Source organism: Notamacropus eugenii, chromosome 1 (genome assembly GCF_028372415.1).
Source record: "Notamacropus eugenii isolate mMacEug1 chromosome 1, mMacEug1.pri_v2, whole genome shotgun sequence".
In the NCBI taxonomy this organism is placed as follows: domain Eukaryota; kingdom Metazoa; phylum Chordata; class Mammalia; order Diprotodontia; family Macropodidae; genus Notamacropus; species Notamacropus eugenii.
Window position 1 is genome coordinate 416,850,040 of NC_092872.1, and position 27,681 is coordinate 416,877,720.

Sequence of the window (27,681 nt, forward strand, 5' to 3'; positions counted from 1 at the left end):
TTGACTGGGGAGAAAATACATGTTGAATTGAATGGGGATTTTCCCATCTGGAAAACAGTTGAACCGGTGATCAAATGGCATGTTTAAACTACATTACATATCAGTAATGCTTCTGCTTTTATTATTCTTTTTCCCTAATCCAATTAAATGACTTACTCAGTTAAGGCCCTTCAAAGTTGACTGACATACACACTATGAAGAAAGAGGAGTGATCAGTGGGTAGAAAGGCATAGGCCAAGAGACTGAATACATTTTACTCCTTGACAGATATATTAAAATCCTAGGAGATATGTAAGAAGGCAGAGAGCCAATAGATATCAGTGACCACCATATACCTGGGTTCTAACAACTTTAGAGGACGTTCTCCTCAACCTGTCCTCTTTTCCTAACTTCTCTGGAGTCAAGGGTACTACCATCTTCCTAGTCACCCTTGCTTGAAACCTTGATGTCATCCTCAATTTTTGTCTCACCCTCCCCTATTCCCCTCAAATCTATTCTGCTGCCAAGGCCCATAGATTTTACCTTAGGAACATCTCCAGTATGTTCCTCCTACTCTTTTCTGACACTATCACAACCCTGGGGAAAGATCCTCATCTCCTCACACCTGGAATATTGCCACAGCCTGCTGGTTTCCCCATTCATTCCATCCTCCACTCACCTGCCAAAGTGAACAAGAACAAGTTTGACTATGTCACTCTCCCATCCCCATTCAATAAACTCTAATGACCTCCAGGATCAAACACAATTCTTTATTTAGAATTTAAATTCCTTTATAACCTGCCCCCTCTCTCCCTTTCCAGGCTTCTCATACCTTACTCACCTCCATGCACTCTGTGATCTGGTGTCTCTGGCCTCATACAAGACACGTTTATCTCTGGACATTTTCTCTGGCTGTCCTCCATGCCTGGAATGTTCTCCCTCCTCACGTCTCCTGGCTTTCTTCAAGCCCTAGCTAGAACCCTACCTTCTATGGGAAGCCTTTCCCAATCCCCCTTAATTCTAGTGTATTCCCTCCGTTGATTGTCTCCAATTAGTCCTGTCTGGATTTTGTTCGCACATTTGTTTGCATGTTGTCACCTTTGTTAGACAGTGAGCTTCCTGAGGGCAGGGACATCTTTTGCCTTTCTTTGTATCTCAGCATAGTGCCAGGTGCTTAGTAGGTGCTTAAAAATCTCACAACTAAGGGTAAAACTAACTATACACTCCCACAGCACCACTGTTAAAAGGGAGTTTTCTCTTTTTTTTCTCTTTGGACCTTGTAATTTTTTTTTGCAAGTCTATTTGGTACAGCTTCCTGTACCAAATTCCTGTTTGACTAAAACTTTTTTTTTGTTCTTTCTTTTTTGCCACTTTTAGACTTCATTGATAATTCAAAAATTTGTTGTTCCTATAGAGATTCCATTCCTCAACAGAATAGCTACATTTCATTCGCCTCAACTTTTATGCTTTCATTTCTAATTTTATTCCATTGGTGTGCTGCATTGCTTGTTGCTATTGGACAGTCGCATGGACAAGGATTCACATAGTGCTGTGTATGACTTAAGCAGGGAGATCAGCAGAATGGATGCAACATGTTTGAAATACTGGCATAAAGCAGTGAGCTTGGAGCCTTCTAGGGAGCCTGTATTTTAGGGATACCCTATTGATGTTGATGACAAGGGCTCTGAAAGCAGCATATATGGTACTGTGAACATCTGGGGAGATGTGGAGGACTTATTAAAGCCCTGCCTATGTTCTGCAAATTAGTGGTGCATTCCAGCATCCCTGGAGAGATGAGTTGTTGGAAATACGTAGAAATTGATCACTAGATCTTCCACTGAGGATAAGTAGTTGCTTAAAAGTCTTAAACCTCATGAGAAGAGAAGGATTGTCTATAGACAGACTGTAATGCATTTGGGGGAGACGGAAGAGACTGACACCTAGTCTCACAGTAGCAAGAGATGGACATTAGACCATATTCTTACAGACCCTGGTGACTCACTACCTCCAAGCTAAGAAGCTTCTCAGGAAATCCCCACGACTCTTTGAGGAGGAATAATTTGAGTCCTAGATAAGATAAGTCAGCGAGATACTGTGGCACCTGCTGGGAACCAATGTAGACAAGACTAATTTAGAGAAATCTTCAAGGTCCAGAATCTCATACTCAGTCTGTATGAGATCTCATACTCAGTCTGAATCATACACCATAATGCTGGAACAGATTAGGGAGGCAATATAGTAGAGTAGTGATCCTATAGGGAGCCTATGTCCAGTTCATTAATATCTAACAACATCAAAAAGGAAAACCCTCTCTGATTTTGTGGTACCTTGAGCCTATTTATGGACAGGCTTCTCTGGAAGCTGGGAGTTAGAAGATGAAGAAATGGATACTCTGACCCAAGTGAGCCATGGTTTGCTGGGTAAAAATTTGTCAGTGTTTTTCCTGAAGGGAAAGAAAGTGGATTGTGTATGACCAGATCAGAATGATTTGAAGAGAAGACAGAGAATGGGAAAGAGGACTGCAATGAAGAAAAATGCCTTCAACTGGCTCCGAAACACCTTGACATAGATAGGCCATGGAGGCCAAGTGAGAAACCATTCCTATCATCCAGACTCCAAGACAGATGTACATAGAAAGTCTACTGACACATAGAATGATGAATAAAATAGCCTATACCAGAAGGACAAAGGGTGGAGGAAACAGAGGACGTGACTGTCTGAATGAAGCTAGAACACCAGCAGCAGGGTGGGTTCTAGCTGAAGGCTGGGAGAGCTGTGTTATTCAATAGTGTCAAAATTCAAATAGAAAGGGATCTTTGCCCACAGTATATTGACTTAGAAAACCACAAATTAACAATATCTAGGACATGTATTTTTATTTATTTTGTTAAACATTTTCATCTGGTTCTGCACTTGAAGTATTTTGGGCTGCCTGAGGGTTTGTGAGTTTCACATCTCTGATTGAGATGGACATAGGCATACTGAATTCACACAAGAGGCAAATGGAACCTTGGTTTAGCAGAAGCTGATGAAATAACCATGCAGTTGGGAACAGGGCACCACCCAGACCCCAGAGAACTTAAGAATTGCTTCTTCTACAACCACCCCTAAGTTCATCCCACTTGGACGGAATGCTGGACTTCAAAACTTGTGTTAGACCATCTACTAGCTGTGTGACCACGAGCAAAGTCACTTAACCTCTAGGTATCTCATCGGAGGTCCTTTGAGGTCCCTTCCAACTCTACATCTATGATTCTATGACTTAATTGACCCAATGAACATTTCCAAAGAGTCAGCATTAATCCAGAACAATTACTGCCTATTCAAAATATGAACAGAATAATGCAGGTAATTATGCAGGTCACAGTCCATGTATCCTCTTCACTTCAGCAACAGTGCATCCAAAGGAATTTGAATTTGGTGACTTGTCAGTGCCTGAGGAGCAGAATGATTGTTTAAGGAGGAAACAGCATGGTGTGTTTTCATTGTAGGAGGAGGATATGGTATATGCTCATGGAGCATGCAACCCAACTTACTGTTTCAAGAGCCATCTTAGAAGGTTGCCCTCTGTGAGATAGGAGACCTTAAAAACCATCTGACCATGTTGATCATGTTAGCCAACAGCATCATCAAGGCATCTTATAGTTTATATACCTCCTCCAAAACAGGAAGATCCAGATGTGTATAGACTCCTGCACTTTTGAATAAGAGAAGAAAAGTAGACCAGTATACCATGCTACAAATTTAAGACGTTTTGGACTGTCTTCCAGGTAAACCACTGGCTTTCAGCCCTCTGCAGAGGATATACTATTAGAATCCCAGTGGTAAAAGAACACAGCCTTCATGTGCCTAACAAAAATCTGCTAATTTGAGCATATGTCCCCAGGAATAAGTTAGGTCATCTACTACTTTTCAACAGCTTATGGAGAAGATGGTTGGGAACATGACCTACCTAGAGGTATTGGCATACCTAGAGGGGGTCCTCATCTTTGGGAAGACTTTTTGGAAGAATGTGAAAAAATGAAACAAAAGTGTCAGATCAGCTGGAAGATGTTGGGCTGAAGCTGCCAATGAAAAAGTGACCAGTTTTGCAGCGCCTCTATTTACTATGTGGGTAACATAGTGTCTCCACAGGGAGTTAATTCTGACCCAGATTAGATGGAAACGCTCATTAGCTGGTCACATCCAAAGAGCTTTAAGAGCTAAGAACTTTTCTAAGATTTGATTACTATCAAAATTTTTGTGAACAAGGTATAGAGGTATAAGTACAAGTATAGAAAAAATGTATGGTGGAGACTAAGATTTTAACAGAAATCTCCATGGAGTCAGCATTTAGCATTTCTAGTGGCTACATAAAATGCTACAAGAATGATGTTACAGGCTAAACTCCATACCTGCCGATATTTAGATGTAAGTCACAGCTGCTTATTGATTTGTTCTTTGGAATTTCAGGAGATAGAGAAGACATATTCCCAACCTGGCTGAAGGAGGCCTCCTACTCTAGCTGTGGCCTCTGCTCGGAAGGTTCTGATGGATATGACACTCAAGTTCCTTTCCATGTACTTCAGCAATTGGACAGAATTAAGAAATCTTGATATGTCAGGGAACACTTATGACATAAGATCCACAGAAAGTTTTCTCATACCAAGGAAACTTGGATAAAGCACTGGACTTGGAGTCAGGGAGACCTGACTTGGAATTCTGCTTTTGACACTTGCTAACTGTATGACCCTAGAGAAGTCCCTTAACCTCTCAGCCTCGTTTTCCTCATTTGTAAAATGGGGGTGATAGTAGTATCTAACTCCCAGGATTATTAACTACTAAACTAAGAGGATGGAAGACTGGATAACATGTCAGTCAACAGAATAGTTCCAGAGTGGTTAGACCCTGTGAAGAACGACGATTATCTCCACAGGCAGAGGAAAAGCCTCTGACAAAGTACGATACTCATTTATGCTAAAAACCCTACAAAGTATAGGCATAGAGGCACTTTTGTTTTATATTATAAAAAGCATCTATCTAAAACCAAAAGCAAGTATCATGTGCAATAGGGATACACTAGAACTTTTTCTAATAAATATAGAAGTGAAGCAAGGATTCCTGCTCTCTACACTATTATGTGATATAGTTCTAGAAATGCTAGCAGCAGCAATAAGATAAGAAAAAGAAATTAAAGGCATAAAGACAGGTAAGAAGGAGATGACACTATTACTAAGTGATGATGATATGATGGTATACTTGGAAAATACTTGGGAATCAGCAAAGACATTGAGATAATATAACTTCAGCAAAATTTCAGGCTACAAAATAAACCCTCAAAAAACAACCGCATGTCTACATGATAATTACAAAACCCAAGAAGCAATCATAAAAGGAAAAATCCATTCTAAATCACTACAAAATATGTAAAATATCTGGGGTTTGATCTATCAAAGCACACAAAAGACTTGTATAGATTCAATTACAAAGTGCTCCTTAAAGAAATAAATAACAATTTAAATAGCTAGAGGAATATTCAGTGCTCATGGCTAGGTTGTGCCAATATGATAAAAATGATAATGTTACAAAAGTTAATTTACACTTTTAATACTATATTAATCAAATTACTAAGGGAATACTTTTTAGAATGTGATAAATATTAACAAAATTCCATCTGGAAAAATAAAAGATCTAGAATATCAAGGGAAATGAGGAAAAGAGGTCTGGACAAAGTGGAAATAGTACTTCTAGGTTATATTATAAAGCAGCAGTCATCAAAACTATTTGGTATTGGTTAAAAAAACAGAGAAATGCCTCAATGGAACAGACTAGACCAGAGTAAATCAGAAACAATGGAACTCAAGAATCCCATTTTTGATAAAGAGGCCCTGTGAAGAGATATATCACAACTATCTATTGTTCTACTGAGAAGTGAGGTTAGCAGGAGGACAAGAGCGATAGACAATTAGCTAACTGAGCTCTGAGTAAGAGGCCATTCTTCAACTGTAGAGAGTCTCTTTTATCCTGGATTTAGGGGACCTCTCTCAAGAGGGAGGGAAGAGGAAGTCTAGCCCAGAGAAAACCTCTTACTCAACATTCCAACTCTGCCAAGAGGCTACCAGGAAACCTGGAGACAGAATTAGTCACCTTGGGTCTTCTACATGCTCAGGATAGGGAGTGCAGGCCAGCAGGCCTTAGGATGCTGACAGTCAGCCATCACACCCTACAAGTCAAGGCCACAATAGTAATGCTAGAACTGTTGGGCTAGTGACCAAGCTAATTAATGATACTTCAAGAGCAATAGCAGGGGAGGGGTTCCCCATGTAGTTAGAGAGCATGTAATGTTCTGCTTTTAATGCTGTATTATGTTTTGTTGATAAACATGCTGATATGCTAGTGTTCACAGGCTACTGTTATATGAACCTATAGTATTTCCGCATCTGACCTCTGTGACATGTATCAATTACACACAACTCTGCATCTAACAATTATACACAACTTATGTGTCTAACACATAGATGGGATGCTCCGTGTTATATATTTTGCGACTTTTGTTCTTGGTCTACTCATTGTGGAGTTATCATAAATGTTATTCTTTTTTTAAAAAACATATACCCATGCTTGCTGCATCCAATTCCATGAGGGACTTGCATAAATACTATACAGGGTAGTTGGGATAATTATCTGTAACTATGTCATAGCAAACTAATAGATGTTTCTAATGTATGTAATTGATAGATGCTTATAATGTATGCTTACAGGTGTCTCAAATATACTTCACAGAATTTGTAGAAACAATAACTTTTTTTTTTTACTGGAAGCAGGCAAATGAACGTAACAGAAGGCAGTTTAGCTCTGTCAGGCCACTGTCCATTAGAATCTAAGCTCCTTGAGGGCAGGGACCATCTTTTGTCCTTCTTTGTACCCCTAGTAGTCACACAGTATCACATAGTAGGTGCTTAACAAATTCTTATTGACTGACTGACATCCTGACATAGGTTCATTTGCTTCATTTGTCTTCTATCTGTAAAGAAGGTAGATGGATAGTGGTGATATTAGATACAGAATCATGTATGCACTTTTGAAGATGGAGAGAAGAGAAACATGGGTTCCCATCTCCAGGCTCCAAATGCCAAGAGACAAATTCTACTAGTCTGGCAACCTTAGAAGCCTTTAAGCATCAACTCTTCCTAACAAAGGCAGGCTTCAAGGATAGATACAGCAGCAAGCTTTCAAAGTGAAAGGAAGTATGAAAGTGGAAAGAACACTGGAGTCACAGGACTCAAGTTCAAATCTCCCTTTTGCCACTTCCTAACTGTGGAAGGTTGGGCAAGTTACTTGGGCCTCAGGTTCCTCACCTATCAAATGAGAAGGTTGGGCTGGGTGGCTTCTAGGGTCCTTCCCCTCCAGCTCCAAGTCAATGGCCCTACGAGTAGAGACTAAGGCAGACAGAATAAGTAAGCTCTTGATTGCTAACATGGGTATACCCTGGCATTGGGTAGGGGCTTACATAGCCTTTCATATGCTTGAGTGAATAATAGAGAGGCAAACGGCCCAAACCAACCCTAGCTGAAAGTAAAGGGGTCTTCTAGATTTCAAGCCTCTGCATTTATGGTGAAAATGAGTCTTAGGTGTCCTCACACCTTGTGCTGAATCTGGGGGCTGGGACATTTGTGGATGGATACTGTCTTAATTCTTAGGGGATGAAGACTTTGGCTGGGGAAGAAACAAGAGCTAAACTGAATTTTCTGACAGGAGCTGGACACGAGATCAAAAAGAATGCTTTTGTGGTTGTTTAGTTGTGTCCGATTTTCCGTGACCCCACTGGGGATTTTCTTGGCAGATATTGGAGCGAATAGCCATTCCTTCTCCTGCTTATTTTATAGATGAGAAAACTGAGGTCAGTAGGGTTGTGACTTGCCCAGGGTCACATAGCTAGTAAGTGTCTGAGGCCAGACTAAACTCAGGAAGAGGAGTCTTTGTGATTCCAAACCTAGTGCTCTACCCACTGCACCAACCAGCTGCCCTTCAAATGGAATGTATATGCTGTCTATGTTTTAAGGGATTAACATTTCTATTTTATTGTTCTTTTTAAAAAATTCAATTAAGGCTGCTTACTAAATTAATGAACTTCTGCAGATGAAGGCAAAGGGAGTGACTAGCTTATGAGAACAAGAGCTGAGAGATGCATTCCAAAATATGTTAAGAACCTGGGAGAGGGAGAACCCAGAAGGGAGAATCAGTAGATTCAGATAGCCTTCACACAAATGGCTCCTGCTGATGGATGACCTTGGAGGACTGGGCTCGCTCTTCACTCCTATGGGATTACCAATATTCATAATAATACTCTACTTTTCTCTTATATTTTCGGTTCCATTTGAATCAAATATACCCTTACAGGGCCGTATTCCATGAAAACCATCCCACCAAGTTTCAATGATACCTAGAAGGTTGAATCTGCCTCCTTGAATGGATTTTTCTAGTTCACTATATTTATCATCTATAGTTTCCCCATAGATATCTAAGACCAGATAGATGTTTTAGCTGCTAACTTTGTTCTAAGATATTGTTTACCACAATATTGTATTTGATCCAATATATCTTGGCAGATTACATATAAACATATATACTACATGTGTAATTTTCTCTCTTTTTTTCCCCTTTTCAGTTTAAAGCCCCCATGTTTAGATTCACAAATTCCAGGCAAATATATATTTTATTGGTCTCATTAGGAATACTCCAGTCCTGGCCAAGGGTCCATCATTCCTAATGGTGTAAGCCACAGTCAAAATCTCCACTCTATTCTCTGATACCATCTCCTTAACTAGCTTTTTCACTTCCCAAACTGACCCTCCCATGAAGCCCCCACCATCAATTTGGTAGCAAGGATGAAAATACCACCAATGACTTAAGGCCTTCTATTACTTATCTAGGACTTGATAATTCTGAAAACTGAAAAAAATATATCTGTTCATTTAAGCGGCAAACACATAGAGTCTCACAATGCACTCAGTCATGGATGATTACACTAATGTGCCACCATGTCAAAATGATAAGAATTAATAACAGGCAGGACCTGGATCGGGTCACTTCATACTTTTAGCACATGGGGACAATGGGGGACAGAGGGTTTGAGTCTGAAATAAGCCAACGGAATAGTGAAATAGAGGAAGCTTGTTTGACTTTCTGTGAAAAAACTATAAAGTGTCTCCTGTGAGAAGTTTAATTTTGTTCCTAAAAAAAATTAACTTGTGTTCCTTCTTCCCCCTTTCAAATGACCTTCATTCATTCCCTATATAATGTCTAGGTACCTACTTACTTACATAATTCTCTCATTAGACTTGCCCTTGAGGACATGCACTGCTTTTGCCTTTCTTTATATCCCAGAACATAACAGGCACTTAAAAAATGCTTGTTGATTGACTAATTAAAACCACCCCTGTAGGGGCTAGATTGTCAAAGACTAGGCTGGAGAAACAAGCATCCTAGAGAAGGTGGAGGTGGGGAGTGGGAAATGGGGAAGACTTTGAGCCAGGTACTGTTTTATAAAAAATAATCCCACCTCTTCCTCCAATGCATACATAGGTAATGAGATGGGAATGGAAGGGGAAGGGAACAAGTATTTATGAAGCACCTACTATGTGCCAGGCACTGTGCTTCTAAGAACTTTGCAAATATGATCTCATTTGATTCTCAACAACTCTAGGAGGTAGGTGCTATTATTATCTCCATACGTTATCCCTACTTGAGGAAACTGAGGCAGGCAGGGGTTAAGTAACTTGCCAAGGGTCACACAAATAGGAAGCATTAGAGGCTGGATTTGAACTCAAGTCTTGCTGATTCCAGGCCCAGTGCTCTATCCACTGTGCCACTTGGCTGAGAGTAGCTGGTCTGGGGCTCTGCAGTACTATTCCATCACAGTTAAATGACAGATAAATCTACTCATATACATTCATGATAAATATTCTTCTCTATAGACTCTATAGACACTGCCACCCATGTGAACTTGCTGTTTCTGCACACACAGATACCATACCAGGTTGGCTACTCCACTCCTCACTTTCAGGGGTGTCAGCGGTGGGCTCGGTCTCCAGGCTCTTCCGTTCTTCTTGTTTCTCCTGTGAAAAATAAGCCTCTTCCCAGTTTCTAGGATGGAGTCTCTGCCCCAAGGGAAATTTATCAGCATAGCCCTCTGGATGATCTTTCAAACATGTGCCACCCAAAGAGCTTAGGACAGTGGGCAGTCACAGATGGGGAAACTGAGGCCTCAAACACATCCAGTATGCTAGGCTCAGGTTAAGCTCCCAGCTGCTACCATAAGAGCAAACTGGACAATACTATCTTTCTTTATTCCCCCCCAATTCCCCAAGGCTGTTCCCTCACCTGTCCTCCAGCCCCTAGCACCCTCAAACCTCCAACAAACACACACTTTTCTCTCCCTTTCAGGAAGAAGTTGTATGACTCGGTAGCCACCGCTACCCAGGCCCTGAATGTCCTCTTCCAACAGACTTTGCTGCTGTTGTTACTTAGGAGTCCAAGGACTCAGGATGCCCACCCTACAGAGCATCCCCATCTTCTTGCCAAGGCAGGCTGTCAGCTCCCTGACAACAAGGGTGGGTCTAGTCCAGTTGTCCACCCCTACCTCCTAGCCTGTGGCCCCTACACATAGCTAGGACTCCAATAAGCATCTTAACAAATCAATGTAGGCACAGGTGGCATTGTGGGCCCTCTAAGCCCTGCCTGGGTCACCAGCTTCATCATCTTCTTTCTCTCCCCAGACCTTTCTCCCTACCAGAGGTTCAGACTCAGATTCTTCCTCGGAGGGGCTCTGGTACTCCTTCCTCTTCCTCTTCTTCACAGGCTTCAGGAGCTCAGATGTGTTGGTGCTGCCCCCCGAGTTCTCCACAATCACAGACCTGAAGGAGGGAACACAAAACAGAGAGAGCTGAGGGAAATGAGGGTCTTCTCTCTCTTCACAGGGCCCACATCAGGTCCCTCGTTCTTATCCCCTCAAAATACAGACACCTGGGGCTGCGTTCCTGCCCACCTCAGCTAATTTCCTCCAGGATCCAATGAACTGAATGTCAAAATAAATGAATGAATAGAAAAATATTTATTAAGAACTTACTATGTGCTAAGCACTTGCAGACTCTCCCTGCCCTTGAAAAGTTTACCTTCCAATGGGGAAACACATGTACCTGGGAGTGGGGGCCAGAGAGGGGCCCTGGCTTCCTAACCACAGAGCTGGGGGGCAGTCCCTGGCTGATGACCTAGATGTTTGAAAGGTTCTCTGGTGGCCCTAGGAAGTCTCTCTCTCAAAGAGGGGCTTGAGATGGGGGAACCCTTCACCCTGCCCTCCAGGTCCCCATTCCTCTTACCGTTCTTTGAACTGTCGGTGGCATTGCTCGCTGCAGAAACCCCTGATTTGCCCTGATACATTCTGACGCCCACACATGTGGCAATGGCCCAAAGTTTCCTCATCTTGGCGCCCCTGAGGGCATTCTGCATTAGGACCAAAGGATGTGAGGTGGTTAGGGTCCCATAACTCCACTCCATTCCTGGTCCTCAATCCATCACCACAGGTGTCTCTGCCTCCCTCCCTCCTCTAGGTAAAAGGTGAACTTGGAGAGTCTTGAATTCAATGACCTAACCTCCCCTTTTACCTCCCCCCACAAATGCCCCACTCCTGCCTTGAACTTCTGATTTAAGCCCAGGGGAATTTCAAGCATGAAAGATCCCAGGGAAAGGGAATCTGGACTCAGCTGCCAGACCACAAGCCTAACTGGGAAGGAGTCCTACAAAAGCTTCCCCCCACACCCCTTTAGGAGCACACTTCTTCTCTGGACTCAAGGTCCAGCACTCAGCCTGGAGAATGCCCTACCCTGCATCTGGGAGACAGCATCACCACCACCCACTGGGCCCTGAGGAGCTCTGTCTGGGTCTGAGTCTTCCCGGAGCAGCTCTGGGGAGGTTATCTTGTCTGTGCCCACCACCTTCAGCGTCCCATAGTCACTGATCCGCAGCTGGTAGAGAGAGGGGAGAGTAAGCCAGCTCCAATCAGCCCTCTTCCTCCTTGTTCCAGGCCTAACAAGGGTAACAAGTCCCCTTCCCCCACCTTCACACTGGCACAGGCCTTCATGCGGGGGAAGGTCCTGAGGGGATGGGACGAAGGCCGAGAGGGGACTCCCAGAAAAAGAATCACAAGGACATTAGTTCAAGTCTGGGTTCAGAAACTGAGCATTTGGGGGTGGTGGTGGCTGGGGAATGTGGAGAATGTCTTTGTAAATACTTCTGCCCTCCCTTTGGGCCATTTAGGGGACAGGGAGAGGTGTTCTGCTGAGCCCTTTCTCTTTTAAGTTGGGATCATACAGTCATGGTCATAGTCAGAAGCCACCTGGTCCAACCCCTTCATTTTACAGATGAGGGAATGGAGATCCAGGGACCTTAGGTGATCTGTCCACAGGTATACAGGTGTTGTGTCTGAAGGGTAGATTTGAACTCACCTCTTCTAATTCCAATGACAGCATTCTTTACATTGATTCCCACTGATATCACACCATACTGAGCTTAGCCATCTCCCTCACAAAGGGTCCCACACTTCCCACCAACTTTATGCCATGATGGCCGAGGATACTTTCCTCACATATTGACTGACCCGTAGGTTGCTCCCAGGTAGGGAGGTTGCCCCATCCTTCCACTCAAGCACTCGGACAGTGTTGCCAGCCTGCCCTGAACTGAGCTGGGGGAGGACCGTTGCTGTGACAGGCTCACTCCCTGGGGCCCGCTCTGATCCTCCTGCTCTTGTAGACTCCCTGGGGAACCGGGGGATCTCTAAGGTATTGGTGGGGAGGCTGATGGTTGTGGTGTTGGCTGAGAGAAGAACATAGAGAGAGTGAACAAGCCCCCAAAGAGCCTCGTCATTCCATCACCTGCTGTCCTAAGTCCTGCTTCTCCATGTCCCACCATATTCCCTAATGTTGGGAGCTAGTAGGGACCGTCACACAGGACTGAAATACTATTTATCCCAATAATCTCTTGTCCACTGGACAAAGTCTGGGAAGAAAGGGTTCTCCAGACATGGCCTGGAGATTTCTAGCCAGGATGCTGCTGGGGACCAAGGGAGCCCAAAGAGAGCAAACCTGGGTCATCCCATGGCTGGCCTCTCAGCTCCCTGGCCCCGCTGGCACAGATGAGGGGACCTCAGAAGCAGAAGCATGAGAGGGTTTCCAGGAGTACTGGGGCCCCGGGTATATTCAGGGATATAAGACAACATAGCTGGAGTGGGCATGCCTGGCTTCTTGGCTGACCAGTGGGAAGTTCTCTCTAAGCTCCCACCCTGCCATGAGTCATTGGAGGACAGAGGAAAGGCAGTGATGGGGCCCCTGGATGCCTGAGGACTTGGGGCCCAGGGGCACCTGGGATGATGAAGGTGGTGGCTGGCAGGTGGCCAGTGCTGTCGTTGGCAACCAGGTGGACGCTGACCTCCCCAGCAGCAGTGCCCTTCAAGGTCCTCAACATCTCCATCTCCACTCTCCCATCCATGGGCCACCCAAGGCCCCACCAGCCACCTGCACATAAGACCCCCAACAGAAAAGGGATCATTAATTCAATGGAAAGTGGGCCCCAAAAGAGGTTTCAGCCCCAGGAAATGAGTTTCCCCAAAGATGGGCCTGACTCATCCCTGTTGGCTTTTACCATAGATACATTTATCACAGCATGTTGGGGTTCAAGAAAAACATGTTCAGTCTAGTGGTTTCCTACCCCAAGGAGACCCGAGGAAAATTCACACAGGCCAATTCTCTAGTTCCCAGTCATGCATCAGGTAAGGAAGCAAAGGTGTTCATAGGAACCTTCAAAGTCATTTGCAGGTACCTTCAATTTGTTTGAAGACCCCAGATCTTGGAAAAGAGGGAAAAGATAGAAATTCATACCCATCTCATAGAATCATAGATGTATTGCTAGAAAGGACCTTGGACGCCATTGTATCCAACACCCTCACTTTACAGATGAGGAAACTGAGGTCCAGAGAGACTAAATGATTTGCCCTAGATCACATATGTAAAAGAAAGGTAGGAATTCAACTCTGTTCCTCTGACTCCAGAGTCAGTGCTCTTTCTTCTGTGTTAGGAAAGAAGCACTGAACACTCTTCAATATTCAATCCAATAGAGCAAAAATACTCACAGGAAGAGCCTCCGATATAACTAGATGTACTTAGACACCAGGAAACTAGGATCATGGCACCCTGCTCCGAGGTTACATTTTAGAAGGGTCGCTAAAGAGCTGGAGCAAATCTAAAGGAGAATGGTCAAGATGGGGAGGCAGGAGACCATGTCACATTTGGGACAGGTTGAAGGAATTAGAAATGCTTAGCTTGGAGAGGACCAGACACAAGGGTAGATGTGATCACAGTCTTCAACAGCTCAAGGACTATTAAGACAAAGAGGGATTGAATTATGCATGGTCCCAAAGGACAGACTGAGAACCAATAAGGAAAGCAGATGTCCGTAAGGAATTTTGGTATGTTTTTTTTTTTTTTTTTACAATTAGAGCTGTCCAGCAATGGAATTGGGCTGCCTCACGTTACTTACTGCCTGTGTGACTTTGGTAAATGTGGAGCATGTATTAAATGCCCTTGGGGGACTTTTCCAATTCTAATTCTACAGGACTATGGCTCTCCATATGGCAGAGTGGATGAAGAGCCTCAAAGCCAAGAGGGCTATAGTTCAAGTCCCACCTCTGACACATTCTGGTTGTTTGACCTTGAACCAATCACTTAACCTCTCAGTGCCACAGGCAACTTTTAAAGACTGTAAGCCATAGAGAAGGTGCTGACTTGCTTTGGTAGAAGGAATTTCCTTACCTGGGAGTTCCTTAGACAAATGAAATCACAAGTTTGACTTCTATGAAGTAACCTGCTCAAGGTTCCAGAGTGAAGCTAGGCCTTGGGCCAAGGCCTTTTGACTCTGAGACCTTCCTCTGACATGCTTTCCTTCCCCACTACCTGCCTAGGTGGCTACAAGTCAACAAGCATTGAGAAGAGAGTGACCAGTCTCCAATGATGACAACAAACTAGAACTGCCTCTACGTTGGCCTGGGCCAGGTAAGGTTAAGCTCACTGTGCAGGGAGTGTCAGGAACAGGAGGCCAAGGAGATCAACCCTTGCCATATGTGGTTAAAAAATAACCCTCTAAACTCCAACAAACATAAAACGTTAACCTGAAATCAAAAGAAATACAAAGAAACTGAAGCTTCCTCCCCAAGAAAAGAAAGGTGGGTGGAAGGCATAGTAGATAGTGCTCTTGGGATGGTGGATAGTGGGCTTGGGAGACAAGAAGACCTGAATTTAAATCCTATCTCAATCCTTTACTCTCTGTGTGATTCCTGGGCAAGTCACTAAACCTCTCCCAAACTCAGTTTCCTCATCTGTAAAACAGGGATAATAACAATAGCACCTTCCTTTCCAGGTTGAGATGAGGACCATACAAGATAATGATGGAATCCTAATAAAGTTGCCTCCAGCCTCAATATTCTAACTTCCTTAAAGGCCCCACTGAACAGCAGGCCCACTGCCCCTACCTAGACACTCCCCCCACCCAGTCTCCCCCACTCAATATCCTAAATACTTCATATATCTCACTGCTCACTAGAACAACAGGTGTGTCCATGAACTCATATTTCTCACAGAACAGCAGGAGTGTCCATGTGATGGGTGCCAGCCACTGCCTCTAGCTAGCCACCACCCCCAGCCTCATTCATTATATTTCCCACAGAAACAGCAGGTGTGTCTATGCACTCAACCATAACCACATCCATCTAGTCTCAGACAGAACCATGATAGTCAGGCAATCAGAAAGCAGCACTGCTAGGATGCCCAAGCAGGATGTGAATCCCAAAACAACGGACCTTCCCTAAGTAGGCACCTGTGGAATGACAGCAAAGAACTGACCTAGAGTGAACTTATGACATAGAGGGGCTCATTATAATATCTATCATACATACACACATTCCCAAATGGGTTTTTCTGTATGCATTGTGGGTAATCACACTCACAGTTCCACTGGGGCCAGGATCCCTCCCCTATTACCTAATCCCTTAACAAATCCCTCCTGCCTTTTTAATATTCATAATTTCTGTTATGTAATTGACTCTTTACCCTATAAAAATCCATCTTGCTCTCTCTGAAGTTGCTGGTTCCTCTTGGAACTTAGCTGGCTTCATGAGAGGCATCAATCTCAATAAATGCCTATACTTGGATTAAAGGTGGTCTGACTGAATTCTTTGAGATGGTTCCATCATAACACATCATGAAACCATAAGTTTTTGGTGTCCCAAGGTGGACACTGCAACAGTTTTTGGTGTCCCTGGGTAGACACAAGTCTAAACCCCAACAATGACAAACATAACAAACTTTATAAATTGTAAGTATTAGCTATATTGAATTCTGACACCTAAGCAGCTCCAGCTCAGCTCCTGGGGCACAAAGGCCCCAGTTAGGAAGAAGGCCTGGCTCTGGCTGTTCCTGATTCAACTCTAACCTGATCTCTAGGTTTCTAGGGAGCTATCAGCAGCAGCAGCAGCAGTTCTGGGGATGAGCCTTATCAGACTAAAGCAGTTACAAATCAGCAGGGACACTGTGTAGGAGAGGACAGGAGAATAATTACCCTCTGGGAGAAAACCGTTCATTTTTTTAAGTGAATGGATTTTTTTTTTAAGGCAGTTAGGTACTAGTTTACATTCTAGAAAGGCATTTAAGTATAAATGGTACATGGGTACATTGAAAAGTAATTTGCTTCTCCAAACAAGCAGTTTAGATAAGTGTACTATAAACAGATTCTCAGGAGGCAGAGTGGAACAGTGGAGAGAGAGGCCAGATTTGGAGTGAGAAGACCCAAGTTCAAATTTCAGCTATGCCTCCCACTCAGCGTGTGTCCTAGGAAGTCACTTTCCTTTCCTGAGTTTCAGTTTCTTCACCTATAAAATGACAAGGTTAGAACAGATGGACCCTTTCAGCTCTACATATATCCTACTATGATCTGGCAGTAACTCTATGAGCATTTATTAAGTGCCTACTACATGCAAAGCACTCTGCTACATCCCCCGGGGAAACAGACAGAAAAGAAACACCTGCCTCTAAGGAGTTTTAGCCTCTGCTGGGGTGAATCCACACAAAGGCAGATAAATCAGTACAACATGCATACAAAGGAATGGGGAGCAGGAAGTTGAGAAGAAGGGACCTAATAAACAGGGTGAGAAGGAACAAAGGCATGTCCATTAAAGAAGCTGGGGACGTTCACAAAACATCCAACAGCACCATCCAAGAGATAAGACCTTTTCATCTGAGATGAGAGGAGGCCACTCATTCCATCTGGGGAGGGGCAGCCTTTGAGGGACATCCAAGACTCTGGAGTCATGAAAGGGTGCTGGGGGAGAAGAGGGAGTTGTTCACCATATCCCAGATTCTTCAAGGGGGGCTCTACACAAACTTGAAAGAGGTAAATTTAGGACAAAGCAAAGGAAGTCCAACCATCCACAGCAGGGAATCAACTTATGGAACATGTTATCCCAAGAGGTGGGATAGGCTGTAAGATATAATTAGCTTTAAATAAATTCACAGAGAACAGATTTTTTTAAATGGGAAGTTAGGAATCTTTGGCCAATCTCTTTCTGTAACCCCATTAGACTGGCATAAAAAAAGTAAAAAAAAAAAAAAATACCTAGCATCAGACCTCTGACAAACAAAGAATTTAGGGGTTTAGGCACCAGAGGCCTGATTTTGATGCATCCAGTAGGAACTCAATAAATATTCATTAAAATGAATTCTTATTTATCTTTAACTCAGACTAGTTACAGAATCTTGGAGTAAGAGAAATCAGGGAAGACTTCAAGGAGGAATGGGTCATACTTGGGCTTGGAAGGAAGGTAAAGATTACAAATAATAGAGATGGGAGAACACCCTTCACTCACATTACTGCCCTCCCAGGTACTCTAAGCACCAGACTGAGGTTCCCCTTTTCTTTCCCATTTCCTTGCTCCCTGTTCCCAAAGTCTAGAATGGCCTCTCCCAAACCACTCCAATGCTGGAAATTCCTTTAAAGCTCAACTCTAGGAAGCCTTCCCTGGACATTGACTCAATTCTGTCCTGCGACCTCACAAAACATTTTGCTTGTATCTTCCATGCCTATATTATATTTTATTTGTTGCTATTTTGCATTCATAGATTCATGGCTGTAACAGACCTTAGGGGACCTCAAGTCCAATTACTCATTTTTCATTGACAGAAATTAAGGCTTTGAGGTTGGGTGATGTAATCAAGGTCATAAGAGTAAATGGATGTGAACCCAGGTTACCTGAATCCATATTCAGCATTTTTTCCCCCACTGTAACCTACTTGTCATATTTGTGTATTTATCACATGTAGCTCTATGGCTGACAAAGTTAACAAGGTTTTGGAGCCTCATTTTCTCCATCTGTAAAATGGGGATAACAGCATTCCCCCTTCAACCTTCAGTATCACTGCCTGGAGGACATGCATACGTAAAATTGAAATATGAGCTCCAGAGGCATAGAAGCGTCCCCATTTTCTCTAAACTTTGTAATTCTTCCAGAGCCTGTTTCATGAGTTGAATGGTCTCCCCCAGTGGGCTGTGGGCACCCACGATGCACTGACAGTGTCCTCCCACAGATCGGGGACCCTAGCTCCCAAGGTTTCTGGAACAGCCCAGATTGGAAGAAAAGAAAGTTTACCTTGACCTTACAGAAGAGATATTCACGTGTCAGGGGTTGGTGGGGAGAGTACTGTCTTCTTTACCTACAGGACTCTTCCACCTGCTGACAAGGCCGAGGCCACACCACAGGGCTCAGGAAGGACGCGGAGCTTTTTGCTGATGGGCACTGGGGGCTGTGAGGGGGTGGCCCTTCAAGCCTCTCCGTGGCCAGGCCCGGAACCCCTGCTCCCATGGCTCGGCAGGCATCCGGCCCTCTCCTCGTCCCTCCTCTTTTTATCCCTCTCTCCCCTGCAAACATCAGGTACCCCTCCCCACCGGCGAAAGCGGGAGACCGCTGCCAGCTTCGCCCCGCGGGCTCCCGGCCCTCGGTCAGCACCCTCTGCCCAGCGCGCTGCGCGGGGACAGCTCCGGGCTCGCCGGCCCCGGCGCCCCGGGCTCCGCTCCGGGCTGCGCTCCGGGCTCGCCGGCCCCGGCGCCCCGGGCTCCGCTCCGGGCTGCGCTCCGGGCTCGCCGGCCCTCGCCCACCCGCAGCCGCCGCCCCCGCCCCGCCTCGGCAGCCCTGGCTCCCGGCCCTCGTCATCCCGAACCCACTTTACTTTTTTTAAAACATCAAAATGGCGGAATTCTTTTTATTCCCGTCCCCCCGACGCAGATCTCATGTTCCTTTCCCAGAAAAAAAATCAATGAAAGGGGGGAAAAAAAAGTAAGTTTGGGAAATGACCCATTTTCCCGAAAAGGAAAAATCTGCCCTCTCCGGCCCCCCTCCTCTGCATTAATTAAAACTCTTACTGGGCTGCATCAAAAAAACACAACACACCCAAACTCTCCCAGGTTAGCCAGAAAACGCCCCGAAGACGGGCCCAGCCCCCCCGTCTTCCCGCGCCGCGAGGCGGCCAAACCCACTTCCACAGGGATTTTCTCGAACATCTCCATTCCCCCCCGCCCCACTCCCCCCTCGCTACGGACGTGCCCACGGAAGGCGGTCCACTTGGCCGAGGCCGGAGCGGGGGCTGCTCCGGAGCCCCTGCCCCGCGCGCAGCAGGGGGGCCGGGGCCCGGGAGCCCGAGGAGCCCCTCCGCCGGCTGCGTTTGGGAGATTTCAAGAGGTGTATAAATGACTTTCTGACCCGATTCCTTACCTCCACCAACCAGCCCGTGGTCACCGGACGCGGAGCCTGCGGCTTCCCAGGCTGGGCGCGCGCCTGCGCGCACGGGGGGCGGACCCGCCTCCTCTGCAGAAACGTACGGGCCAGAAATTGACAAGCCAAGCATATTTAATATCCACTGGGCCGGGGCGGGGGCCCGCGCGGCGCCGAGCCCCCGCCCCGGCGCGGCCGGCTCCCCGAATGGGAACCTTCCCCTGGAGCCAGGGGGCATCGGGGCAGGTGTCTGCGTGCGGGCTCGGGGGACCGCAACGCGGCTTTGGGTTCGGCTTAGCGGTGGGGTGGGGGCTGGAGGCGACCCCCTGCAGCCTCCGAGCCTGCGTCCCGGCCTGCGGTCGTCCGAGTGCGGAGAGGCGTGCGCAGGGGCCCGGCGCCCGGCCTGGCCAGCCGAGTTTGGGCCGCTCCGCACCTGTTTCACCCCGCCGCACTGGGACGGAGGAAAAGCTCGGACGCCCAACCCCTGGCTTATCAAGGCAGCGTGTACTGATCCCCCTGCCCCGGGAAGGAGCCCCGGGAGGCGGGCGGACGGCTGGGGCCTCCCCTTGGCCTCAGCTTGCGGCCACAAGCCCAGGATCCGGGTGGTTAACTCTCCAGTCTGTTGCCCCACTCCCGGTCCTGAAAATTGTGCTCTGAGGAGCTGGAGGTGTCCAGCCGGGAGAGGAAAGGCTTGGGGTAGGTGGGAGATGATCAAATACCTGAATGCTTCTTGTGTGGAAGAGGGACCAGATTTTTTTTCTGCAAGAAGATGGGGAAGAGTTAACAGATACATTCTGTAATTTTTCAGACCTTGCCGCAGGCCATTCAAAACACCTTGTCCTGGCTGGGAGCTCACCTAAGCTGATCTCAGGATACCTAGGAGCCCGTCAGCTGCTGTTCTTATTTTATCCAAGTCAGTGAACCAGTTCCACCCTTGCCACCCCGTCTCTTCTCTCAGCCTTTCCTCTGATTCTCTAAGGCTGCTGTCTGTCCTCCCTACTGCACTGGAAAACCTACCCTACCTTCCTCATGTGCAAAATAATGCAATAATCTTTGCATTGCCACCCTGGGAAGATAATTGTGGGGATGAAATTAGTTCATATATAAAAGCATTTTCCATTCCTAAAGTGTTATGTAAAACAAGATCATTATTCACCCCTATGTGCCTTGTAGCACCCAGCCACTGACTTACACAGAGGTTCTTAATAAATATTTTTGAGTGGATGAATCATGATAATTATAGGATGACAGAGCTATGAGACGCCTTCAACAGCATTTAGTTCAACCCTGCTTCCACTGCTGGACTGGGGAAGAAACATACCTAGAAAAGTCACTTGTCCAAGGTCACGTAGCATTATGGTGGCAGAACAAGGGCTAGAAGCCAGGTCTCCTGATTCCCAGTCCAGTGTTCTTTTCTCTATGCCACATTGCTAACTGGATGAGAGCAATTTTTTAATACAGGATCATAGCTAGGCATGGCAACCCATTCCTGCAGTTCCTAGTTCTTGGGAGGCTGAGGCTAATAGCTATAGAAGGGCTAAAGCTGGGGTGTCTGCACTGAGTTTGGCATTAATATGATGAGCTTTCAGGGGCAGAGGGCCACTAGCTTTCCTAAGGAGGGGCAGGCTGCGTGTAGGGAGTGGTTGGAAAAATGGAGCAGATTAAAGCTTTTTTGCTGATCAGTATCAGAATCAGGCCTATGGATGGCCACCAGTACTGCCAGCAGGGATGGAAAAACTCAGTATCATCATCGTCGTCATCATCATCATCATCACTGATTTTGAGCTAGAAAGGATCTAAGAAACCATTTAGTCCAATCTCTTATTTTACAGATGAAGAAAAGGAGGCCAAGGGAGGTTAAATGACATACTTCAAGTCACACATTGTAAGTGGCAAAGGAGGGATTTGAACTTGGGACCAGAGTTTTTTTTGCCTTCACTTCTCATCCCCCTACAGAGGTTGTACTGGTTTGGGATATTCCATTTGGTGGAGGTTCACAAATTCTACCTGAATGGAAAGGCAGTTCTGGGAGAGAGTCATGATATCCTCAGGACTTTGGGGACTGACAGCTCAAAAGAGGAAAAAAGAGAACAGATCAGATTGGCCAATGAATCCAGGGAGGAACAAAGCATGCCTGGGACAAAGCCCTGGCCACCCTGTGCTGATTTAAAATCTGGCTTCATCAACAGCTTTTATATTTAAATGAAGCCTCACGCCCAGAATATGGTACCGCCAAATTTTTATTATTTCTGATAAAGGAAAGTGCCAATACTGAGCACAGATTCATCCCCGGGGAATGATGACAAACGGAGTCATTGATCTGGGCTGTGTAAGGAAGCCATATTTCTGGCGTATTTGGAGCAGAGGAATTCTATACTGTAGATATAACCTAAGTAGGTGTCATTTTTACCCTTAGGACATGTGTAGTAGAATTGGAGCCCAAAGCTTTAGAAGGAAAGAATGGTTGAGTGAGCGACTCACAGCTATAATCTCACAGACCTGGGGCCCTGGCCTGATTTCCAGGTGAAACTAGCTAAGATTAGGAAGCTTATCACTAACTCCAGACATTTCTATTGATAACTCTGTAGTGGTTTTATATAGACGTTTACTCTGCCTCAGAAAAGAAATCCTTTATTAAAATCCAGAGGTGGCTTGGCGTTTGAAGGGAGCTACAGATAGCAGGGACATGAGACAACAACTCTCTCATTTTACAGATGAGGAAACTGAGGGCCCAGGAGGTGGTGACTTGTCCAAGGTCACAGGGAAAGGCAATATTTGAACCCAGATCTTTTGACTACAGATCCCATATTCCTTCTAATGTACTATGTAAGAAGGGCAAGCTGTCTCACTTAGGAGATATCATGAGTGGCAACAAGATAAATTCATGGACATAATGATAATAATTATACTAGCTTTTATGTAGTACTCTAACATTTGTGAAGTACTTTACCAATATTATCTCATTTTATCCTCACAATAGCCTTGAGAGTTAAGTGCTATTACTATCCCCATTTTACAGATGAGGAAACTGAGGCCTAAAGAGATTAAGTGACTTGGCCAAGGCTGCACAGCTAGTACTCTCCTGAGGCTAGGTTGGAACTCAGTACTTCCTGGTTCTAGGGGCAGTGCTCTATCCATTGTGCCACCTCAGGGACTCCAGGAACAGATTAGTAGGGATAGAGAGAGAAGGGACAGAGATTCCTACCAGAATGAATAGAATGAAGTGTTTGTTCCCAAATCACCCAGTGACCCAGTGACCCAGTGACAGTGTGGGTCGCAGGTCCCCCTGGAAGTTCTTCAGCTCCTTGGGGGATTTGCAGTGTTGCTGAGACCAGGCAGCAGTGTCTTAGGGAGACAGTATGGGTGTGTGTGTGTGTGTGTGTGTGTGTGTGTGTGTGTGTGTGTGTGTGTGTGTGTGTGTGTGTACCTGAGATATTCACCTATGTGCATATATAGAGGGTACAGGGACTTTTTGCTGTGGCAGCAGGATTGCAGGGTGAAGGTCACCAGCTTCACCTGTTGCACTCCAGTGTTAATATCTCCTTTAGGTTTGTAGGTACTTTTCATGGTTGAACACTAGCTGCCATGATGGACATGGAAAGGGCAAATGAGAAGTTGTGCATGCATTTATTCCCAGGCTCAGAAAGACTCAGTGGGAAGTGTAGATCATATGGATGGTGGCAGAGGATGGAGGCATATAGCCTGTATTCTGGATCAAGGAAGAGAAGAAATGAATTTATTTACCCTGACCCAGCTAGGATTGGGGACACTGGAATTTTTTGGGGGGGAGGGAAGAAGGAGGAACGGTGTACATGAATAGTAAGATCTTGACATCTGACTGAGCAATCTTTTTGTGTGACAGTCAAGAGTGGTATATATAGGCATGACTAATAAAAGAACTGAAAATGTGTTGGTAAGCCCTGGGCTTGCTGGCTAAGAGTGGTTTTATAAGAGTCATAATATTCTCCTTGAGGAAGAAATAGTATATAGTGACACATGACAACTTTAGTAAATAGCAAGTAAGTGGTACAGGGAATAGAGGCCTGGGGTCAGCAAGACCTGAGTTCAAATCCATCCCCAGACATTTACTAGCAAGTAACCTTGGGTAAGTCACCTAATCTCTTTATGCCTCAGTTTCTTCATCTGTAAAATGGGGACTTTCAAAGTACCTATTTCATAGGGTTGTTGGGAAGATCAACTGAGATATTTGTAAAGTGATTAGTACAGTGCCTGGCACATAGCAGGCACTATAAAAATGTTAGCTATTATTATTTTTAGGAGCAATTCAGAAAAGAAGCAGGGAATGGCAGGCAGTTCTGAAGGCACAGGGAGGCACTCCATCAAATAATAAAGGTGAAATAGAAGAGCAGTAGGAAGGAGAGCTCCAGGACCAAATCAAAGGGACATGGCATGGTTCCCCACCTAGGAGCATACATTTCTAGGAGAACTGCTTACTTTCCTACTGTCCTGAGAATCTCCTTCACTTTTTGCTATCTCAGGTTTGGCATTAGATATTTTTAGTAACGAAAATTCTTCAGGGATGGCTCAAGCCCCCATTTGGTATATTCTTGGAGTAAGCAAAAACCACAGATCAAATTGCAGATCATTTAATTGAGACAGAATAGAAAAGTAAAGAATAAAGGCAATAAAACAACCAAATCATTCTTAGTCTGCTCCTCCGCTCCACCTATATATATAGACAGTAGAAAGGAAAAAAATATCTTTTTGGGAACATGTTCAAGGGGAAGTACCAAGCTCCCTTGGTGGTGTCCCTTGTTCCGCTCTGTTGCCAGTATTTATTCAAGTCCTGCTTTCTACTGCAATTCTCTCACACCAAAGCTAACAGTCACTGTTTTTCCACAGAGTTGTTCCTGACACTTCTTTCTGTGGTTGCTTCTTCCTCAGAGAAGTATCATGACTGGTGACACCATCCTGGGCCGACATGCCTGGAGGCTAATCAATATATTCCTACCTCTTCTCCACTTGTCCCAGACACAGAAGGGTTCCCTTGAAAGCAATTGTTGAGAGCTTGCTCTCTCATCACCTCCCCTTTATAGAAACATTCCTGTCCTTACTCCTAGCTGGGTCAGAATGAATAAATTCCCTTTATATCATTCCTGGTTGAGAAGGCAAGCTGCTGCTCTCTTGCAGCCTTATAATTGTCATTCCCTGACCTGAGCTGCCTCTCCTCCTCCTTCACTAAGCTTTTCTGATGCTGGAGCTAAACACATACATCACTTTTCATTTATCCTTCCATTCCTCATCAACATATCTCAGGCACCTAGTGCTTATACCACAAAATTGCCCAGAAGCTTGGGGAAGTCACAAGGGGCACTTAGTAATGGGGGGTAGGCAGAAAGAGCTAGTGACCTTTGTCCTGCATTCCTGCCACCATAGGAAAAAAAAACCCAGTCTTCCTTACACACACAAGAGGCTGTAACTGCTTCACAGGTTAACCCAAGTCCCCAAGGGACTCTATGCCTGCCTGGTTCACTCACCTGCATTTTGACTACCTCTTTTCTATTTCAAATTGTCCCTTTTAAACAGACTCTGGAATTGGAAAATGGTATAATTTACCTTAGAGACAGCCCTAAGCATTCATATAACATATAACCCCAAAATAATTTATATTTGACTTTCACTCTGTACCTAATTAGTCTCCTGGGCTCTCCCTTCTCCGAATTATGTTCTACAAAGCTGTCAAATAATGTTCGAATGAAACAAGGTCTGGTTGTGTCATTCCTCTGGTCAAAAAACATTCAGTGACTCGCTATTGCCTCTAGGATAAAAATACCACCTGCTTAGCTTGTCATTTAAGCACTCTCCATTATGACTCCAAATCCCTTCAATCTAGGTATCTAATAGAGGTATGGACCTGGAGTTAGGAAGACCTGAGTTCAAATCCAGACTCAAATACTTACCAGCTCTGTGACCCTGAGTAAGTCACTTTACTTCTATTTGCCTCAATCCACTGGAGAAGGAAATGGCGAACCATTCCAGCATCTTTGTCAAGAAAACCCCTTGGATAGCATTGGTCTGCTGTGGTCCACAGGATTATGAAGTCAGATGTGAATGAACAACTGAACAAGGCACTTAGCCTCTGTTTGCCTCAATTTCCTTAACTATAAAGTAGAAATAATAACTGTATCTACTTCCCAGGGCTGTTGTGAAGATCAAAAGAGAAAACATTTTTAATTTACCTGGCATACTTGTTCAGTCACAACTGACTCTCCATGATCTCATTTGGTGTTTTCTTGGCAAAGACACTGGAAGGGTTTCCCCTTTGCTTTTCCAGCTCATTTTACAAATGAGGAAATAGAGGCAAATAGGGTTAAGTGACTTGCCCAAGATCACACAGCTAGTAGTATCTAAGGCCAGATTTAAACTCAGGAAAATGAGTCTTCCTGATTCTAGGCCTGGCACTTGTCAATCTCCAGAGGTTTGGTTTAAAAGATGCAAAATGGAATTAGCTTGTATATGTGCGGTTTTTATTCTCTTTAAACTAGAGAAAATATACATGTATGGGAATTACAATGATTCTGAACTCAAAGAAAGGCCAGTTGAAGGAGACTTTATCCGTAGAGTAAGGAGACGTTCCCTCCTTTCACCCACTGACTCAGGATGCCTGTGTCAGTCAAAATTATAGTTTCCATATCCATCACTCATAAACATGGGAGTATCATAAAACATGGCTGTCATAACAGAATAGTGTCCGTAAAATATCAAGGTAAGTCCCATTATTCAAGATGGTGTCTGGTTCAGGGGGGTCTCTCATCCTTATCAGTCATAACTGAAGGATGCTCCTGGTCAGCTTTATCCAACCTTGTAGTTGCTGACACAGAAAGGGGCATTTTGGGTTCACTCAGAAAGCATGCAAAGCATTATGGTAGGTTAACTCAGAGTGGGCATAAAATGTCTTTCTCCTGATTGGCTAATCCAGGTTTTTGGCTTTTTTTAGGTGATGAGGGGTAGGGGTGGGGAGGATTCAAGCTGGTTCACACACTCTATCCATTGCACCTACATGCTTGTTTCCTGCCTCCAATTCCTGCCCCCCTCACTCCCACCTGTCCAGTGGAAGGCACCAAGGTGTAGTGAAGAGAATACTGCTTCAGCTGTCCCAAGAGCTGGGTTCATATTCCAGTTCTGACACTTACTACCTGTGCAACTGTGGTTGAGTTGCACTACCTCTTTCCTTATCTGTAAAATGAGGAGATAGGATCAGATGACTGCTAAGATCCTTGATAGCTCTAAATCAGTCACTCATTATCTTCATTTCATGTTACTCTCCTTCACATATCTCCCTTTTAGCCTAACAAAATGATTAACGCTTCCCTGAATTTGGCATTTCAGCTCCCACAAGCACAAGCACAAGCACAAACCATCCTCCTGGACTGGGATGTTTTCCTTTGAGATTCAGCTCAGGTGCTTCTATTAAGATTTCCCTCTTAGTATTCTCTCCCCTCAAATCACCTTCTCTCTCCTGGTCAGTGTTATTGTATTCACCAGTAGCAGGTAAACTCCATAAGGCAGAGATTATTTCATTTTTTTTCTTTGTGGTTCTGCGCCTTGCATACCATGTGCTTAATTAAACATTTGTTGGATTGAATTGATCTTGATCTTCCAATATAGGTGTGTTGGGTCATCTAGGATTATACTTCAAGTACTTCACAGCATTTCACAATTAGAAGGGACTTCAGCAGTCATCTAGTTCTACCTGTACTTGGATAGGAATCCCCTCTAAGACATCCCCAGTTGTTCATTGAGCCACCACTGAAAGACCTCAAGTGAAGGACAACTCATCACTTTTCAGGGCAGCCAATTCCATTTCTGAATAGGTTTAATCATAAGGAAGTCTTTTT

General features: G+C 44.8%; 2 protein-coding genes across 3 annotated transcripts in view; one reads left to right on the forward strand and one right to left on the reverse strand.

Annotated features, from left to right (window-relative positions):
• Positions 1 to 18,965, reverse strand: part of L3MBTL1 (L3MBTL histone methyl-lysine binding protein 1) — a 70,807-nt gene extending 51,842 nt beyond the window's left edge. The window contains exons 1-6 of one of the 2 annotated variants that reach the window (XM_072631265.1): positions 13,374 to 18,965; positions 12,614 to 12,828; positions 11,840 to 11,981; positions 11,337 to 11,460; positions 10,751 to 10,874; positions 9,995 to 10,076 (exon numbers count right to left, since the gene is read on the reverse strand). In XM_072631265.1, coding sequence (XP_072487366.1) covers positions 9,995 to 10,076; positions 10,751 to 10,874; positions 11,337 to 11,460; positions 11,840 to 11,981; positions 12,614 to 12,828; positions 13,374 to 13,560 — 874 coding nt within the window. In that variant the 5' untranslated portion in view covers positions 13,561 to 18,965. Of the gene's footprint in view, positions 1 to 9,994; positions 10,077 to 10,750; positions 10,875 to 11,336; positions 11,461 to 11,839; positions 11,982 to 12,613; positions 12,829 to 13,373 lie in introns of those variants that run through there. The other variant, XM_072631266.1, reaches the window with a different exon arrangement.
• A 333-nt stretch (positions 18,966 to 19,298) lies between these two features.
• Positions 19,299 to 25,546, forward strand: LOC140518075 (uncharacterized). Its single transcript, XM_072629839.1, has 5 exons — positions 19,299 to 19,387; positions 19,516 to 19,770; positions 19,836 to 20,518; positions 20,631 to 20,735; positions 24,686 to 25,546. Exons 1-5 carry the CDS (start codon positions 19,299 to 19,301, stop codon positions 24,745 to 24,747), a joined length of 1,194 nt encoding a protein of 397 aa, XP_072485940.1. The 3' UTR covers positions 24,748 to 25,546.
• Positions 25,547 to 27,681: the final 2,135 nt, after the last annotated feature.